We start from the raw sequence: 19,872 nt of genomic DNA, 5'->3' as shown, positions 1-19,872 counted from the left end.
AACCAAAAACACAAAATAATACAAATGACAAACAGGAAGTAAAAGGAGAGTCAAGCAGACAAATGCAGCAAAAATACAGTCTAAACTATTAACAATATTTTGATTAAAATAATTAGTGATTTAAAAGACTCTTATCATGGCAATACACAATTCTTAGGTTTTGGGTTGCAAAGTGAAAGAACCAGGATGTGAATCATGCTGTTGCATCTTTTCATCAGCTAGTGTTTTTATACAGGAATTACGAGTTTGTTCAAGGCTTGTGTGTGAGTGTCTTGTCTGGAGTGTGTGGAGCATGTTGACGACAAAATCAGTAACAGTAATTATCTCAATATATTTTTCCTCACTATCAGTACAAAAAATTTTCAATAATGTCTTGATAAATTGCAACCTCGTTATGGTCCATTATTGATGCACAGAATAACCAGTCATGTGGCAATTCACAATAATAGACAGTATGCACACAAATGACACAAACAGCCAATCATGTGGCAGGAATAGAGAAATTTCCAGTTGCACGCCCAATTATAAGTGAGGAGACACAAACCCTACACAGGAACTGCAGGCTGCGTGGTTAGATGGTCTAAAGGAGATTAGTATAATGAGCCAGAAGATTGTGGTTTCCTGATGTTCCTGTTGTTACTCAAGTAAAAAGTAGCCTTTAAATGTGACATAATAATTACTTAATGTATTTAAACAATGAGAAGGAGTGCCCTAATCAGCACGTGTATCAGCATGGCTGTGATTTGGCCGAAGATAACAACTACATGACCTTGAGTGTGATATTGCTTTCATACAACAGTTCTACAAGCAGTGCCATTTATCAAATAATGGTAATAAGCAACAACAGATCACGAGTTATTTAATCACTGTTTTGGCTCCACCAGCACAAATATTTCCATCAGTGTTCAAGCAACTCAACTGAACATGGCTGAAAACAGTTTCCTGACTAGGGATAGCAGGACAGCGGATTTTGGATCGTGATTAAAACAACAACAACAACAACAACAAAACACACACACACACACACAAACAGTTGATGGTGGTGAATTTCCAGTATCAGGATAAATTGGGATAATCGTGAATATCCTCATGAATGACTTGAAAAGACTGTCTAGTTTGCTATCGAACAGTCCTATATTAGTTGTGTTGGTGAGAGTGTGAATCTGTCCTTGTTTGTTTTTAAAAAGGACATTGAGTAAACAATGTGTTCCCCATCTCTGATACAATAAAAATATTTGTTTCTTAACATATCTTTATCTTATACACAAGTATAAGATAAAGGGATCCCAGTATGTTTTTGTGCCATTTGAAGCATATTTTGATGATTATTTGGGTAATATTGTGAATTGCAATTGTTTTCGCCAGGATAATTGTTATATAAAATCCAATTGCTATTCCTGACCACTGCAGGTTTCCACCCCTTTATTTTTGTTGCCCAGAAAGTTGGCTGTTAGGCAGCGCTTACTAACCCTCATCCCACCAACCGTAGCCCCAACCACAGCTAAAGCAATGGGAGGTAGACCTACCTTACAGTCAACAGGTGGGGCAACAAACGCAGAGAGCAGCCGCCCCTTTTGTCTTCTTTTAATGACCATTCATTATTTAATTCTGGTGTTACTTTTTAGGAATGTGTACATCTTTGTGCTGTCGTGATGCAAAATCACTTATGCAGATCATGGCCATGAGTACAATTTACTTTATATATAATCGTAAAATGTCAGTAGTGCTGTTATACTCTATATCAGCACTTGTGGAATGCCTGTTGTCCAATGTGATCGCTCCACCAGAACTAGGCTACCTGTTGGGTAAATTGAGATAATTATTGGTATTGACCAATGATAAATTTGATCTTCATAACAGTTTTGGCCATATCACCCAGCCCTAATTCAGATGTCCAGAGTAGTAAGCAATAATTTAGTATATTTCTGTTTCTGGTTTCTGTTAGCAGATATTCCAGTGTCAAATTTAGCTTCAACTGTTTGCTGAGTAATTAGCTTGTGACTGATAGATGGAAAAACACCACACAGCACCAATAGAGAACTTCTGTGACACCACAAACAGGGTGGGAATAATGTGCTTAACTTTATCTGTTGCCATCACGCATGTGATAAGTCCCAGGGTGTAGGCATTAATTCTCACGACGCATCCAATTAGAATGGCTAAGGTCATGTTTGAACATGACCAAAGTGTGTTGTCCTTTTTAGCAGGAAAAATTACCCTGATAGTGTTGTCCTTTTTAGCAGGAAAAATTACCCTGATTGAGGAACAGTTAATAAATGGTTTAGGTTAGTAATAGACTGTAAGTAAGCATTTTGGCTCAGGCTAAATGCAGGCCTGATGCACCATAAAACAAAGCCCGAGTTGGATCTGTACAGCAGTGCCAAGATGTGTTTCACATTACCTAGATTTTCATTGTTTTTCCACGTATGCTAGGCTTTTTGCCAGTGAAGAGATTCCTTTGGGTCAGCTACAGGACCAGTAATTATTTTTCTTTTGTTTCCACATTTCATGCTGTAAAAGGTGTGTTTATTCAATCAAGACAGAGTTTTGATGACTACAGAGTCACTAAAGATTGTTAAACCCCACTTATCCAGAGTGTACTGTACATGTAGAAACAATGGTGCTGCACAGGTTGAAATTTTAGTTGGGTCATAGACAAATACCATAGTGTTATACTGTCTGAAGGGGGGAAAAAACCTTTCGAGGTACCTTGTTGACTCAAGAACTAGAGAAAAGGTGCAAATTGCTGAACATTTTGCATTTTCAAGGTTCAGTACAATATTATCACAGTTCACTGTGACTGGCCAAAATTCCTTTTGACAGGCTTGGTTTGCACAATGAAGAGAAGAGCTTTAGTGTAGCAAAGCTTAAACATTTATTTGTTTGAAATACTGCCAAGATACCAGAGTGTTGTGTGCTATGTCCCACGAATAACTGAAAAACAAAAATGCCCCACACATTGTGCTATTGCTGTGTAAAAACTGTATGGGAGAAACACTCACCTCACAGTGTAATTATTACATTTAAACCCTAACCCAGATAAAGCTTGTCTGCCATTCCCTCTATTATTACTTAGACTGTTTGGCTCTTTTGTAAGGTGCAAAGCCAAAGCAGGCAGAATTTATTAATGGAAAGAGATGTATCTAAACGTGTAAAACTCAGGGGATCCACTAACTTTATCTCACTTCAAAGCAGGGCATAAGAAATAAATACTAGCCCATGATCTTGCGCAAATGATAAAAGTGTAGAGATGTTACTGCATTTATACATGTTTAGAGGAATATGTAGTCTAATCTGTGAATCTAAAAGCTTGTTTTTTTTTTTTTTTTGCAATCTTCAGAGCTCTAGAACTATACAAGGCCAGGGTAGTTTTAAAAGTACAAAAATGAAGGCCAGAGTAGTTTTAAAGGTACAAAAATGAATGCCAGAGTAGTTTTAAAGGTTCAAGGCCAGCATTTATTTTGTATTCATTCTGCATGAATTATGAGCCCTGCTGCTAAAATTTCACACAGCCATTAATATCAATGGGCTGCTTCTGATTTTCAGTCACACACTGTGCGAGTGTCTATGTTTTGCTGTGATGTACTGTCGCACTAGTTTTCCCTCCTCTGCTCTCTGTGTTTCACCGGGGGCGGGGCTTAGCCACACACACAGAGCAGAGCCGAGGAGATACAGGTGAAGTGAGGATAACGTTACCCAAGTTGACAATGACGACAACTCGTTACGTCACTGTAAGTGCAATAAAAGCTCCCCAACAAGATTAATTTATTAATGTAATTCGCCCTGAAACCACAGCTGTCGACACCAAACATCAGACATTCAGGCCAAAATATCTGCGTTTTTCTGGTCTCTCCTTAAAAAAGAACAGCAGGGAACTGATTGACAAGAAGGACGAGATCACACTGTGTTCTGTGAAAAACTGGCAGGCCACACACTGTCACACACACTATTTCTGTACATTCTGTACATTTGTTTTCACATGCAAGTTGTCTTGATGTACTTTTTTTAAAATAATGTTTCAATTACCAGTAGTTAATAAGTTAATGAAACTGACAAATTAGTTCTCAAATGCAGACCAGTCACAATACTAGGCCCTGATCATACACTGATTCAGATAATATACACCTGCTGAGTGGAGGCATTCCAGGCAGTGAGTTAGGATGTAAGCAGTTATTAGAGAAGAGGACCAAGTCCAATTTTGATAAGTTAATTCTTTCTGAGCTACAATGAAAATGCATAGAGGTTTTTTTTTTTCCGTCCAGTTACTACAAATCCTCTAAAATAATCACTTTTTGACATTTTTTCCATAAACATCCCACCATTACCTTAATTTTTTTTTTTTTTTACATGAATGAGATGTTATTTTTTACTGTAAACACAACTTTTAGATAAGGTCTATGTTTTATTCATGTTTACTGAACAAATTTTACATTGTTTTGAGAGGATGATATACAGTTTTAATGGCTGGACTACACCTATGGCACAGTTTAGTCTTGATTGGCAACAGCTGCTTGAATCAGGCAGGTTTGCAGCATTTGAATTGACGCACCGTCTGGAATGCCTCCAGTCAGCAGTTTTGAATCAAGTGAATCATGGGTGGTGGCACTGTCTGCCAATCAGTACCCAGCATTGTCACCATTCTGCGTGTGAGAACTTATTCTTCAAATACATTTTAAAAATATCCTGTTAGGTAAACTTCCTTCATGGGGGAAAAAAATCAAATGGCAGATTCTTGTTGTCCTGAGGCAGAGTATGTTTAATAAAAGAAAAAAAAGGTTGAAAAGTGTCTTCTGTGGTACCTGAGTAAATTAGATGATTCAGCCTATTACATTAGCTTGTGACGTAAAGGCGGAAATGAGGAATTTTTGATGTTGCCGATGTAAGTCATGTCCTCATTTTAACTGTGATCCGTGTAAGAGTTGTTCGCAGGACTTGACTTAAATTTGTGATGATTATAGTTAGAGCTTGGTATTGAAAAGCCATTTCTGTTTGTGCTGTAGATATTTGTGGAATTAATATCCATTTCAAAGGTATCAACTACTTTAAAAAAGCTTTTAAATATTAAGAAGTCATCATGCTAAATTTTAGAGATGTTGTTCAGTAAAAATTTAGTGTAGTATGCATGTACTTAAAAAATGGAGATGTCACGCACGTTGTATCATGTTGTGCTGAAAATAACTGACTATACAGGCTGTAGATGAATTTTATGTATGAATTTTACTTTGAAAGAGAAATTGGAAAAGGCAGTTTTTTCAGAGTGTTGAGTTTGAAGTTGGGGAACTGGTATTTCTAAAAACGCGCAGGCAGCTCTGATCACCTAACCGTTCATCCCTTCCAGGCTCTTGACAGAAGCAGAGCTGTTATGTGAGGACTTTGTTTTTTGACATCGTTTCCCCCATGTTCACTTTGTAACAGGCCTTAAATCACACCATAAAGCACAATGTAAAGATCAAAACACTTTGACACTTTGCACACTTAAGCAAATATTTTCTGTGAATTCCTCAAAATAAACACAAGCAGCGTATAAAAAAATCTTTTATTAGAAACTTTTTTTTTGCTACACCGTGCTTTAGCAATCAAATTGAAGCAAATACACTGATTCAAAGCACATATAACAGAGAACACATCACAAAATAAATTTAATGCATAATAAACGAATATAATGGCTAGAAAAAAGAAGATAAGACATGTCATGTAAAAGTGTGTACAAAGTTTTTAGACGTGGTTTATAAGATGTTGCTCAATAAACCAGCCCACGCTCCTCGGTCAAGTTGTTCCAAAGTCTAAAGGCCCTGATAGGAGAAGTCCAGTTACTTTAGTCATAAAACTGTTTCAGCACGGTCTTTTTGTGTAATATAGCTTGCAGACAGACCTGACTATGTTTTCAAAAAGTGTTTTAATCGTCAATCCCAAACCTGGCAGGTAACTAGTAGCAGAAAGATAAGACCATTGGAGTGACATGATTTTTTTTTTTTTTTTATCTGTGTGTGTCATCATCACATAGCTGATGAAAATGTCTCCCGTTTGTTACAACCCGCCTCCCTCATGTTCCTCCCTGCGCTGTCACAAACTGTGCGCTGTCTCTTTAACGGGCTGTGCTGATGCTTTGCCCTGTGCTCGGGGCATAGTGGGGGAGGGAAGTTGTTGACGGAAAGGCTCTCTGTGGTTGGCTGGGCCGTCCTGAGGGCAGTGACATCACACGGAGGAGAGGCTTCGTGGTATAAAATAACATCTCCTTTTATGGAACGAGGTGGATCGTTCCATTCCAGGAGAGAGGTGAGATTTGTTCCTCCCCTCTCTCCAGGTTCACTCATTGTTTTTTTTTCTTTCCTCCCTGTGGATATTCTCCCTAATTGGCCTATAAGGTTCTTGTGCAAATTAATTCGCTATAAGGCTGTCACATAGGGTAGAGTAATTTATTTGTGTAGTCTTTGTCTTTCTAAAGCTATTTCTACTCTAATTGCCTCTCTTTTAGTCCTTCGATTTTAAACTTAAAGGCTGTCACATATTTCAATTTTAAATTTTTCCCTTCACCCTGTATTAGGTCTCTCAAGTTTTTCTCTCCTTTCTCATCGCTTCTTCCTCACTCCTTTGATTTGGTTTTATTAAGGAATAATTAGGCAGATGGATTATTTTAGACTAAGAGATGCTTTGCCGTGTTAATGCAGTCTTTACAAATGACTCATCGTGATCAGTCTTCTCCAGCGTAGTGATGAGCATTGTGCTTAATTGTGCCCTGAAAAATACCTCTGCTTAGGTAATTCATATCCTTTTCATAGCCTTAATTAACCACAATGAAGAGATTTGTATGCTTCCCTCTGAGCCATTTTGCCTTACAGCTGAACATCTAATTTGGCCCAGACTGTAGTTACCATTAAAGATATCAAGCACCACCAGGACTGTCTAGTACTGAGTGTTCATGTGGACAGGAGACATGCCAAATCTCTCTCTCTCTCTCTCTCCCTCTCTCTCTCTCTCTCCCTTTTTCCATCCTCTATGTCCTGTCTCTTGCTCATTCACCCACAAACACTCATCCACACACTTGTTCACCACCGCTCTTTCTACCCATGTTGAACCCCACACATACTTACCCTCAAACACACACAAACAGAAACAAAAGCAGCGGCTCCCTTAGACTTCACCTATTGTCCCCTGCTTGCTGCCACCCCCGTTGTTTGCCGACATGGTATCTCCCGCGAACGAGCAGTCACCTCCCCTCCCTAAGTCAGATTTGTCTCTACTCCAAGGAAATACACTGTACCTTCGAATCGAGTAAAGAAAGTATAGTCACACTCTTCCAGCTGGACACCCACGTATAGAAAAAAAGGACCTGTTTGTCTTCACGGAAGGAGGTCTACGTGCTAATGCGGGCTGACAGACCATGACGAGAGTACTTCTGAATCCCAGGGAGCTTCTCTGAACCCCCCTCCCTCCTCCTTCCAATGTTTCAGTGGTTGGGGCCATGGCCTCTCAGTCAGGGTAAGAAACGCACAACTAGTTGGCTGCTTTAGCTCCTACTCTTGGTGTCCGGTAGTATTCAGTATCGTAATTGCTCACTATTTGTGGTTTTGTGCTAGTCGTACTAAAAAAATGATAGGCTAGTTATGGTTATGACGTGTTTGTAAATGTGTCACAGAGGCTCAGGCCTGTTTTCATGGTGCTCAGATAACCATCAGTACTTTCTCTCTTTTTTTTTTTTGCTTTTGTTGGAGACGTGGCTTTTCTGCTATTGTTTTGTAGAAAGAGACAGATGAGCTGATTAATTCAGATACAGAGTTTCTCTGTCTCTTCAACTCTGCAGACTTTGACCTTTTCAGTCTCTGATGGGCTGTAGTTAAAAAATCATTACTACAAACTTGGCTTGGCATCACACACATTGGAAATAATGGATGTCATGTAACATAGCGCTAGCAAAATCAGTGTAGGCTCATGCATAAAAGGATTTGCTTAGGCTAGCTAGCCTATTTTGAAACATTCATATCACCCACCTTTGTTTACCGTGTTGGCAATGTATCAGCTCTGATTTTGAAAGTGATGGGGCCTTGGATCAAGGCAAGGCCAAAAATCCAGATTGGGGCCTGTTTTACATTTGTGCCTGTACTGTTGGCACTGTAAATGAATAAAATTGGAATGTAGGCTTTCTGCTTATGCGTCCCTGGCCAGGTGTAGTTTTATTCTGTATTTGCCTGCTTGTTTTAGCAGTATGCAGACACTGTTATTGTCCTGATGCTACACTAATGTGCTTGCACATAGTTTTCATGAAGGCTACACACCCACAGTTGCTGAAATGGTGGTTGTTAACAATTGAGGCAAATTTCAGTTGAATTGGAGAGATTATTTGATTGGATTGTTGTGTAGTTGGCTTGATGCCAAAAATATATTCAATTTGGAGGACAAAAGCTTTCTGATGTTTATTAGCCACTATTTAAAAATAGTTGTTTACCTCCTTTAAAATGTCACTGGTTGGTAGTCGAAAGGCTAATGCTAGCTATTAATGTCAGTAAGGTTCAGTTGTGAGTTTTACTTTTATTCCCAACATTTCTGCACATTGCCTAATCAACTAACTTTTACTACCTACAGTAGTAATTGGTATTTACATGCCCTCAAAATCACATGCTCTCATCCATTTAATCAACAAAGCATGTTGTTAGAGCACCTTTGTTTTCTTGCCTCATTGTGGTTAGCCAGCAGGTAGACCCATCAGCTGTTAAGGTACATATGACACTATAATGGTAGTTTGTTTCTAAGGTAAAAAAGTGGTACAAGTTTTTTTTTTCTTTTTATTCAAAATGTCCTGTAGACATGGGGGTTGATGAGACACACAAGGTGCTATTTAAATGTTTTATTATTCGTATAAAAGCTAAGGTTGCCCACTGAAAGTTGAGTTGAATCATCAGTCATAGGCCTCCACAGTTGACTCAGAAGGTGGAGTTGAAGAGTTGTACTGAAAAGCCAGCTCTTTGTCAACTCTGGAAATTGTGAGTTGGGTACAGCCCTAATAAAGGCATTTTTAAAATTGGATTTTGGATTGCTTTGAATTTGTCTTTTTTCTCCCTGTGACCCAGTTTATGAGTTTCAAAGTTGGTGTAAGGCCAACTTAGAAACAAGCTTAGCTCAGAAGCCTGTTCCATATTCACGCACCCCCATGTGTTCAGCGTGAGTGTTTCCCATGCTCCCTTCCAGTTGGTTACTTGGTGCTTTTCCCTGTTGATTCAAAGCCATTTTATTTAGCAGATTGTTTATACCTAGAGTCTACAAATCAGTATGGGAGGGAACTGCAAGTTTAACCTCACATTCACACCAATTGAGTTTCACCAAGATATATTACTGAACATTTATTGCAGTTGGTGATAAGGAAGTAATTGTGTTTTTTGTAGAAAGCACAAACATTGAGTAAAACAATGGCTGTTCAGGGCCTATTTATTAACATTATATGCTCCAGTATCACTGAAACCAGTGATGCCCGATTTAACCTGTCTGTCTGACGATTGTCTTGGCACTTAACTACAGTATGACAAAGCAAACTCCCCTGTTCAACTAATAAAACACAACTGGTTAGGACAATTAAGTCAGCTTAATGGGCAGGAGCAGTGTTTACTAAGGAGTCTGTGCCCAGGGCATTTGATCATTCAACAAAGTGCTAACAGCAGCCCATTAACACATTCAGCCCCACTCCATGACTTCCATTACTGGGTTTGTTTGCATCAACAAATAGGCTAGTAGTGTTATAGTAGGCCACCCCTGGTTCATCATCATTTAGTTTCATTGTTGTCTCTAGAGGAAATGTAGAGATAGCCTTACTCTGTTAGCCCACTGACCAGAGTATAAAAAAACACTTCTTAAACCACATGGCATGTTTTTAGCATGAAACAGGCCTTCCAGATGATGGTCAGTGGTTGTCAAAGTAGGTGGTAGAATAGATAAAATTACTTACCACAAGCAGAATTTGCTGGCTAGTGCTGGATTAATCTTCTACACTGTAAGTTGGAGTAAATGCTTGTCCATATGAAATAGTAAGTGGTAAGTCCAGTTGTAGCAGACCTTCTTTTGCTCTTGACACATCTATTCCCTTGTTTATGTTTTATAACTATATAGCTTAAGCCTGGGGCTTTGCTCTACTGTAAGGTCAAATAAAGAAAGCCCAGAGATGATAAGAGGCAGGTGTGAATGGATATTTTGGTGATGGATTGCCTAAACAATGTGTTTTTCTTCCTTTCTTTACACCTCCCCTGATAAAATGGTGTTAATGGTGGGTCCCAGATGCCTTACAGCAGTCATAGCCTTGGTCACTTCCTGAGGTTTGGGTCTTAATGGAACCTAGCTATAGATTGCAGAATCATGCTGCCTGTAAGAGTAATGACTCATACCAGGGATTTGTTGCTAATGTAAAATGGGCAAAGGCCTGCTGAAGAGGTTGGTTTGGAAATTACTATTTGGACTTCCTGATAAGCTTGCAGGTAGTCAGCCAAAAATTGTAAAAAATAACTGTCTGTGCTTCAGTGCCAGCAATGTTTAGCCAAGAGTAACTGGTTTAACTTAAATTGAGTCTGATATTCTCATATTTTAGGTACCATTGGTCAGTTCACACATGAGTTCAGCGCAACGTCTGTGCAGATCTTTGTGCAGTATAATGTCATAGTTTGAAGGATGTTGTAAAATTGTCTGCTTTTCATATCTATAGGCTAGTTTTCCCCCACGCCCTTAGCCTCAAATTGTGAGCACAAACATGCAGTGTTATTTTTTAACTATAGGAGGAGGCTGGGTGGGTGCTGCATAATCTTACAATATCAACAGCTTTAAAATCATTGTTGTGTTACTGGCCATGCTTGAAGACTTCAGACTAAGCTGCGAGGTAGCACGCATGACTGATAATTTGCTTTGTGGTTTGTTTCTGTTACAATCAAGGTGCACAGAGGGGAAAAGTTAGTTTTGTGAGTCATTGTCGCTGTTCTTTGCATACTTGTCCAACTGCCTTTGATGGTGAACAGAATTTTTCTTTTGAATTTTGGCAACTGCTAAAATGACTAATAAACTTGCACATTTATCCCCTGGTAGCAGAGCCCATTTTATTAAATGCATCTGGCAGTTTGCTTTCTGGTGTGAATCCACATATCCATTTACATGTACTGAACTAAAATCAAGACGGCCTTAAATACCCTTTATTATTTTTTTTTGGCCACTCACATTGCACTCAAAAAGACATGAAGAGTTGAGAGGTTTGTTTATTAGGCCTCTTGCCATGCCAGGTTTTTTACTGCCTGTCACCATTTTGTGGTTATGCAATCAATGACTATAAAGAAACCTACAGCTAATTTGATAGCAGTATGTTATTAATTAGGCCTAATTACACCCTCTGTTTGCCTTCATCCTATTCTGAGTGAGTTCCATATCCATTCCTCCTCGTGTGGTGTTGGTGAATGTCCAGCACGCTTTTACGGTTTAACCCGTCTTGTAGCCAATTTTTTCAAAAAGATAGGCTTTTCTGTTGGATCAAGTAATAGCAGTAGTAACAGTCGTAGCTCATTAAACTATTCCATCTGTGAAAATACTAAAATGGTAGTCAGAGTTGGGGTACAAATTTGACCATCTGCACAAGGAGGTGATATGTGGTACAAGTAGGCTACTGTACAGTGTCTAGACTGGCCTAAGCCTATTAGAGGCGACTTTCTCCACCGGTCATCACCGTGATCCTTTCAGTTTATGATGTATGGAGTTTCACTAATGATGTTGATGTTTCTGTTGGTTGCTCACCTCGAGAAAAAGTGGGACACATTGGCGGCTGCACCTGAAAACTCTGACTGTTACATGTAGAAGCCGCAGCTGTTTCAGCAAGATGTTTGTGACTGATAAGATGAAACGAGAAGCTTACCTGACTGTATGATCTGTTTTAGGTAGTCGTAAACTTGTCGTAGAAGTTGGTATCCCTTTGAGAATTGGGACATCACAGCAGGAATTGAAACAAAATGATGAGTTATTGTTTTGTTTCGCTGTGTTACCCTACTTCTGATCAAGACTGAGTCTTAGATAAATACATAACTTACAGACTTGTCAAAGGTGTTTTTAAGACAGGAGGATAACTGCAGTTTGAAACATTGCTGTTTTTTAGTCTTCCTTGGTGATTTTTCAGGCAGTTGAGAAGTCGTTGCTCTCTATACTGTCATGTCTCATCTTTCCATGTTGTCTTGTTCTCATGTCTCTCTGTTGTTAGCAACATGAACCGTGAGGACCGGAATGTGCTCCGAATGAAAGAAAGAGAAAGGCGAAATCAAGAAATCCAACAGGGAGGAGGAGAGGCCTTTCCAGCAAATTCCCCTCTCTTTCCTGAGCCCTACAAAGTTGTAAGTTTGTTTTGCTGACATAAATTTGACGATTTTTTATTTATTGTTTCTTGTTATTTCTTTAACATTTTTTGTGGGCTTAAAGGAATGACAAGCTGTTAATTTAGACTAACAACAGAAGAAGTGATAGCAGTGATAGGAAGAGGTAAGTGTACACACAAGTGTTTGGAAAGACGCTTAGGACCTTTTCCTGATTTAAATTTCTGCCAAGGAGGAGTCTTTCACTTTAGATCATCCATAGCAAAGGTGGCATCCTCTACACTTTTAGTCTCGTTCTTTCTCTGCAGACTCAGCTTCTGCAGAATGAAATAACAATCCTTTGCTCTTGCTGCCACAGATATGTCTGTGGATGTGAGACCTTGAGATGCTTGATGTAACCAAGAAGATCAAAAAAGGTGGTCAGTATGTAAACAACAGAAAGTATTATGAAAGACATAAAAATAAAGAAAGCAGCAGATTTACTGGGAGACAAATCAATAGAAATCGCTACACTGTGTGTCTCCCAGAAGAACTCCACAGGTCTCAGCTCTGATTTTCTTTGCTGTTTACCATGTTATAGATTTCTCGATAAGCAGGCCAGACTTTGCACCACATTGTTTATGTAAAGCAAATCTTAGAGTTAAGGTGAGGGAGTTTGTGTTTGGATAGAGCATTTGTCCTGCCCTTGTCTCTCTGTAGCCATATCTCGCATCTCAACATGTGGAAAATAGGATTCATTATCGCTTTGGGTTTTTGTTTGTTTATCATTGACATGTGTGAAATAGGTTATTTTCACCTGTCTCTTTTCATTATTAACAGCACATAGCACAGATATAAAGAGCAGAGGTGCCTGTAGAGTGTCAGCTTGATCTTAACATACATCTGTACCCTTTTTTGTGATGTTTGGCTTCATCTTTATAGCCCCGCAGTGATAAAATCCCACTAGTTGTTTCGTATGCTTCCTCCACAACCCACTTAACAGTCTGTTGACTTGACACCACCTGACCTTGTTTACCTGTCTTGTAGTACAACTGTAGACAGTAAACATTGGAGCTTGCCAGCCTCCCTTCCTTCCCCCTTCTTCTTTGTAGTCCTCCATTCCTCCCTCACTTACAGACCCACATAGATGTGGGCCAGCCGGCTCCCGCCCGGCCAGTGTAATTGTAAAGAGGATTTGCGTCCTCTGTACTGGTCTAATCTTTGCCACTAACCAGATTTGAGCAGAGGTAAGTGGCTCCTCTCCTTTAGCTAGAGCCAGCCATCAAAGAGGCAGTGTGGAATGTGTCCTGACAGGTTGGGAATAGAAAGGGATCAGAGGTGAGTGTTGAGTGCTGGTCTGTGTGTTTTGGCCTACAACAAAGTGAAAGGTAAAAACTTTGAAGAGGAGAAGTTGAAAAGGCCACAAGTGTGTCTGTGTGTGTATGTGTGCTTGGGGGAAAAAAGGTTTTCACAACAAATAATCAGTGTTATGGTCTTTAATTCTTTCTCAAAATTCATTTTATTGCGTCTGAGCAGCTGTAGATTGAAAGAAACAAAGTCACACTGTGTTGCAATACAGAAAACGTAAGAAAAAAACATCCATGTGCTATCTCACATCTCCTGCTAGTTTCCAGAGTCTTACGTAAGCTTCAGGGCTTTTTTTTTTCTCTGTCATGCTCCAGTAAATGGAAGTTTACTGTGTTCTGCATTAAAGGCCATGTGTGCACACAGCTGCAGCTGTAGCTTCACAGATGTAGACCAGCAGAGCAGTAACATTTTTATAGAGCAGGATTACCACAGATGTACCTCAGCTGCACGGGATGAAGAACACAAATTTATCTGTTGCAAAGTATCTGAGTTCATTTGTTGTCCGTTTCCAGAAAATACAAATCCTGTAGCAATCACATATTCAATGCATATACTATGAAGTGAAATCAAGCCCTTCGCTGTCCCTAACCTAAACAGGTGAGACCACACTTCAGTACCCACTTTGCACATGTCGGCCAGACCAGCTAATACAAGCAGGAGGGAGGTGAGCATGTTATGGCCAAGCTAGTTACATTTCCTGCTACAGATAACGGCTTGTGTTTCCTCACCCTCTCACTGTGAATCTGTCAAACAGAATGGGGTCTGAGGCCCCATGTGAAACTGGATACTCTCCACAGATTGTGGTTTACCTCCTGTCATGGGCTAGTGGCTTGCAGGTCAGATGGAACCTGCAGCCTCAAAGTGATTGATTAACCTCTGTAGTGGAGCTATGGACAAACCCTTATCTCTTCTAACAGATGGGTGGGGAGCAGCCCATGCCGAGTCTGAATAAGCCAATCATCTCTATGATTAGGTCCCTTCCTATGCTCAGTAGATTGTTTTAGTAATGAACCTTGTGACACAAGGAGATAATTTTCCCTGGCAAATCTTTTGTTTAATGTAATGGGAATTTGAGTACTCATTTTGCTTGTTTTCATTGATTTCAGTGATTCCTCTGCAGAAGGAGGAATAAATTTGCTCTCCATCTTTCATGCATGTTTTTGATGGAAAGCAATTAACCTGAGTGTTGAACTTTTGCTCGCAGTGACCCTGTGTTTTCTCTCCCTCTCTTCTCTCCTCTCTGCTTTCTTTCTGTGAAACCTCCCCACCCCCTCTTTTCTTTTTCTTTCTCTTCCTCCACCAATTTGCCTCCTTCTCTCTCTTCCTTTCTCCTTTCTTTTTTCCTTCTTTTTTTTTTATCACCCCACTCTCATGTGCCCCACGTCTCCCTCTCCCGTTTTCTGCTTCTCTCTCCAGTCCAGCAAGGAAGATAAACTGTCCAGCCGTATTCAAAGCATGCTGGGCAATTACGACGAGATGAAAGAGCCAATTGGAGGTGACACCATCCCAAAACTTAGTTGTAAACCCTCCAGTAGTTCATCTTCTTCTGAGGACAAATCAGGCCAGTCCTTGTTCGGCGGGGACCAGCGTGGCGTAGGTAGCGGTGGCAGCAGCCAGAGCAGTAAGTGGACGCCTGTTGGCACCCCAGCAGGGACCTCTTCATCTCAGTCCCAGAAACGCTCAGGCCTCCAGGGCGGGCACGGCAGCCAGAGGGGCAACGGAGGCAGCAGTAGCGGCAGCAGCAGCAGTAGCCAAAGACACGGAGGAGAGGCGCGGGAAAAGAAGTCAAGCAAGCACAGCGTGGGGTCAGAGCACTCAAAGTCCCACACCTCCAGCCCAGCCAAAGGCTCGCTGAACTCCTCCAGCAGCAGTAGCCACTCTCGGGGCTCCTTGTCTGCCGAGCAGCATCACGGCAAGGAGCAGCGCTACCGCTCCAAGTCCCCCCGAGATAGAGAGGCCAATTGGGACTCGCCCTCGCGGGTTCACACCTCCTTCCCCAGTGGACAGCACTCCAGTCAGGCCTTCCCCCCGTCTCTCATGTCCAAGCCCGGCTCCATGCTGCAGAAGCCAACTGCCTACGTTCGGCCTATGGACGGCCAAGAAACGGCAGAGCCCAAGAGCTCGCAAGCAGAAAGTTATAGCGGACAGTCTCACAGCAGCACCATGGGAGAGATGAAGTCCAATGGCAAGGCTTCGCTCTCCAAGCTCAAGATACCCTCACAGCCAGTAGAGGTGAGGCTTTGTCTACACAGTGTCCTTTGGTGTCATTTCTCTCCATTTTCATTTTTTTTTTCTGAACTGGGCAGGACTAGTGGACTACATGATTAAATATTACTGTCCCTGGTACCTGTTTATGTATGTATGTATGTATGTATGTATGTATTAGGAAAAAGATTTATTGATTTTTCTCCCCTCTCATTTACACATAATAAAACATGGCCTTGATATAGCCAACTTCTTCCCCGACTGTCAGTGTGGGGCACCACAGTGACATTGTACTCATATCCACAAATGCAACACTTTCGCTGGCATTTCACATGAATTTGCTTATTGGCATATTTGACCAAATCTTTCAAATGGCTGTTCCTAAATTCCTAATTCTAGACTACTTGTATAGTAGTTCCCAGAAAGTTACAAAGCTTTTGTTTAAATTTCAGTAGAATTAGTTGAAATGAACATCCACTGTTCTGAACACATCTACTGTTCAGAGAAAAAGAAGTAAAACGCCATTTATGTGTTTTATTTACTGTGTTGAATATAAATGTTGGGTAGTGGGAGTCGCATGAAGGATTTTGTGATTTACAGTAGTGGAGAAGGGTTTATGGGTTGAGCATGTCTTGATAATGATGTCATTGTTGTTATATCATTGCCATGTTAAATGACCGCACAGCAGTGAGTTACACACAATGTTCTGAACTGGTAGTCCCATAAAGTACTTGTAGCATGACTCATGATACTCAAAATGGAACCCACCACTCACCTGCCACACTGGCATCATGTTGCTTATGAATGTATGTGTTAAGCATGATGTTTCTGTCTTTAGGGCTCCGGTGATGCCAACTGTGTAGATGAGATTTTAAAGGTATGTACATAATTTTGTTGCATAAACTCCCTCTCTCAGGCCAGCAGTTCCTCATGAATATTCAGGATGAAATCTATGGGCAGGAAAGCATTTCTCATTGCTCACTCCCAACTGCTCATTTTCATGGCTTTTTGCGGTGTGGTTTTGCCCTCTTGCAGGAAATGACTCAGTCATGGCCCCCTCCGTTGACAGCCATTCACACCCCCTGCAAGACAGAGCCCTCCAAGTTTCCATTCCCCACTAAGGTCAGCATTCCTCAGTCCTCAGTGGTTTTGTTTACAGTTTATTTCATAATTCATATTAATATGGCTTAATTACTTTTGTTTTGTGTGAGTAGACCTCACCTAGACTTGTAACCAAACCAGTAAAACCTTTTTGGTGGCACTCCTTTCACAGTGAAAGTTTGTATTGTCTGTGTTGTGTGTGATGTTGGCCAGGGATGTTGATGTTTTTATGTTGTTTTTAGACTGATTGAGCCTTTGACCAAAAAGCAATTTTCTATCACAGTGTGATAGACAATAAAGTTTTTCTTGAATTTTGAATGTTGAAAGTGATTTTGTTGCCTTTTAAATATTTAATCATCACAGACAGTTCAGGTACTTTTCTGTCAGTCTTGGTGCGTTTTTCAGTTAGTGCTTGCATGTAAACATAATCAGACACAAACTCAATAAAAAGAGGATCAGCTAAGGATGGAAACTAAATCGTCTCTTATCATTATAGGATTTGACTGGCAAATTATGTAGTAAAGTGTCATGAAAAGATGGAACGAGTATATGAAAATCATTGAATATTATTTCCCTCAGGATTCTCAGCACTCAGGTTTTCCAAGTGGTCACAGTAAGTACCACACACATTTCACACAGAGATATAAACGCAACACTACACAACAAGTTAATACATATAATAACAAGATAGCAAGATAACAGTAGTTTTATTCGGTTATTTTTAGAGAGATGCAGCTCATCCAAGAGCTCCAGCAGCCACCAGTCCAAGGCCTGTGATGACCAGCCCAAGTAAGTGCTCCATCCATCCCTCTACTCATTCTTAACAGTCCATTGATGTGATCCTTTTTGGATAGCATCACTGGGTTATATAGGCACAGCAAATGCTGCCAAACTGGAATAGTTACAATGTTGTGATAAAATGCAAAGTACTAAGATTTAATTATGTGTAATTACGGTATTTTAGTATGCTGGAGGATGACTTGAAACTAAGCAGCAGTGAAGACAGTGACGGAGAACAGGACCAAGCCAAGAACCCCTCCAGGAACGCATCAGCAAGGTACAAATGGACTTTATAATTACTGATTGCAGCATAAGGCATAGAGAATTCATCTGGCACCTCCAATATATATGAAATATGCAGTATCAGCTTATTTAGCCTAGTAGTGCTGGTATGGTATTTTTTTTAGTCCCTAAAAAATATTGAAAGCATAAAAGAAATGTCCTTCTTTTCTGCTTTCCACGTTTCACACTACTTCAGTCACTCCTGCCGCTCATTTAACTATACACTACTCTTATCAGGTATCCAGTGTATAGGCATCCTGCAATTTAATAATGTCTAATTTCTGTGAGCACTCATGGTCTGCAAAGTCTTGAAGTATGGAAAATAAAGTTAATAATGTCCACATTTTCACAAGTTTGCGAATTTCACTGATGTTAGATGAAAAATATATTGTTGTGAAGATTAATCCTCAGCTACAGAGTGGTATGGCCTAGTTAATAGTCATTGCCCGGAGATCAGCACACATCATATTAAACATTGACAAAAATCTTCACATGGAGTTGAGAAAAAAAAGTTTGGAGAAAGTGTGGAATTTGAGAACTAAGGTGAAAGAATCTTGAATGTAGACTAGTAGATTTGAAGGACTGTACTGACAAGCTATATGTTTTGCATCCATCTCTCCAGTAACAATAGTAATAACAGCGAGGGTGCTGACCATTCAAGAGATGACTCCAGCAGCCGCAGTGGCTCAGAGAGCAGCTCAGGCTCCGACAGTGAGAGCGAAAGCAGTTCGACAGACAGTGAGGCCAACGAGCACCCACGGCCTGCCTCTCCTGAAGTAAGGATTCAACCGTAACTTCATATATGGCTACACCTGCTAAAAATGTCTTTGTTGTAATGACACCCGTTGATGACACACTTTGAAGCCATGTATGTTATTGGTTGACACTCTTTGCCACCCTTGTCTGCAGTTGGAATGGTTCTAACAGTTTTTTAAATTTATCAATAATCTGTCTTTTCTTTTAATCTGTGTCTCGCCTCATAAAATCTTTATTTTTTCACAGGAAAACAAGTTCTTATCTCTGATGTATTCTCCTCCTCCACAGCCTGAGCAGCCCATGGCCAACAAGTGGCAGCTGGATAACTGGTTCAAGAAGGCCAAGCAGTTCTCTCCAGCGTCCCCAGTGGACAACAACAATGTTCCGCCCAAATACAAGAAGGAGGGCCGAGATAACAGCTCAGGACGGGGCTACAGTGGCCAGGGAGGGGGGCTGAAAGACTCTGGGGCACCTACACCAAGCAGAGACCTACGGGCAGCGCAAAAGGGTGCAGAGAGTGGCCGTGGTCGGCAGAAATCCCCAGCCCAGAGTGAGGGTGGCACAGGCCAGAGAAGGACTGTGGGCAAAAAACAGCCTAAAAAGTCTGAGAAGCCTCCAGTGGTGGAGGAGCCCAAAGGAGGTCTGAGAGTAGAGAGTGAACCAGCTCCAGAGATAACACCCCACCGGCCCAAAGCTGCTACAAAGGGTTCACGCAAACCAAGCATAAAAAAAGAGCCCAAGTCCTCTCCAAGGCCCACTGCTGCTGCCACCACTGCCGCTGCAGACAAGCGCAAGGCCAAGGCACCCACTAAGACTTCCCAGAAGTCTCGTGAGTTTGTTGAAACGGACTCCTCTTCATCAGAGTCTGAGGAGAATGACAGCATTCCTTCCTCGTCGCAGACACCTAAGTACACAGAGAGCATCAGGACTCCTGTATGTGTGTTCTCTCCAATGGAAGAGAAGGAGCTGCTGTCTCCGCTTAGTGACCCTGAAGAGCGCTACCCTGCCAGGCAGGCACAGCAGCAGGTTTTGCTGGTGAAGATAGGTTAGTTAAGATTTTACACAAGCCAAAGAAGTCCTCTTA

At 40.8% G+C, this 19,872-nt stretch overlaps 1 protein-coding gene across 2 annotated transcripts in view; it reads left to right on the top strand.

Annotated features, from left to right (window-relative positions):
* Positions 1–19,872, top strand: part of aff4 (AF4/FMR2 family, member 4) — a 35,710-nt gene that overhangs the window by 2,806 nt on the left and 13,032 nt on the right. The window contains exons 1-10 of one of the 2 annotated variants that reach the window (XM_030069610.1): positions 7,230–7,479; positions 12,209–12,338; positions 15,081–15,896; positions 16,708–16,746; positions 16,905–16,991; positions 17,550–17,583; positions 17,696–17,759; positions 17,935–18,027; positions 18,655–18,808; positions 19,077–19,833. In XM_030069610.1, the coding sequence (XP_029925470.1) occupies positions 7,463–7,479; positions 12,209–12,338; positions 15,081–15,896; positions 16,708–16,746; positions 16,905–16,991; positions 17,550–17,583; positions 17,696–17,759; positions 17,935–18,027; positions 18,655–18,808; positions 19,077–19,833 (2,191 nt within the window). In that variant the 5' untranslated portion in view covers positions 7,230–7,462. Of the gene's footprint in view, positions 1–7,229; positions 7,480–12,208; positions 12,339–15,080; positions 15,897–16,707; positions 16,747–16,904; positions 16,992–17,549; positions 17,584–17,695; positions 17,760–17,934; positions 18,028–18,654; positions 18,809–19,076; positions 19,834–19,872 lie in introns of those variants that run through there. The other variant, XM_030069611.1, reaches the window with a different exon arrangement.

The sequence above is a fragment of the Myripristis murdjan genome, chromosome 14, assembly GCF_902150065.1.
Source record: "Myripristis murdjan chromosome 14, fMyrMur1.1, whole genome shotgun sequence".
NCBI lineage: Eukaryota > Metazoa > Chordata > Actinopteri > Holocentriformes > Holocentridae > Myripristis > Myripristis murdjan.
The sequence above is the reverse complement of the archived record's forward strand: the minus strand, read 5'-3'. Positions and strand labels throughout refer to the sequence as shown.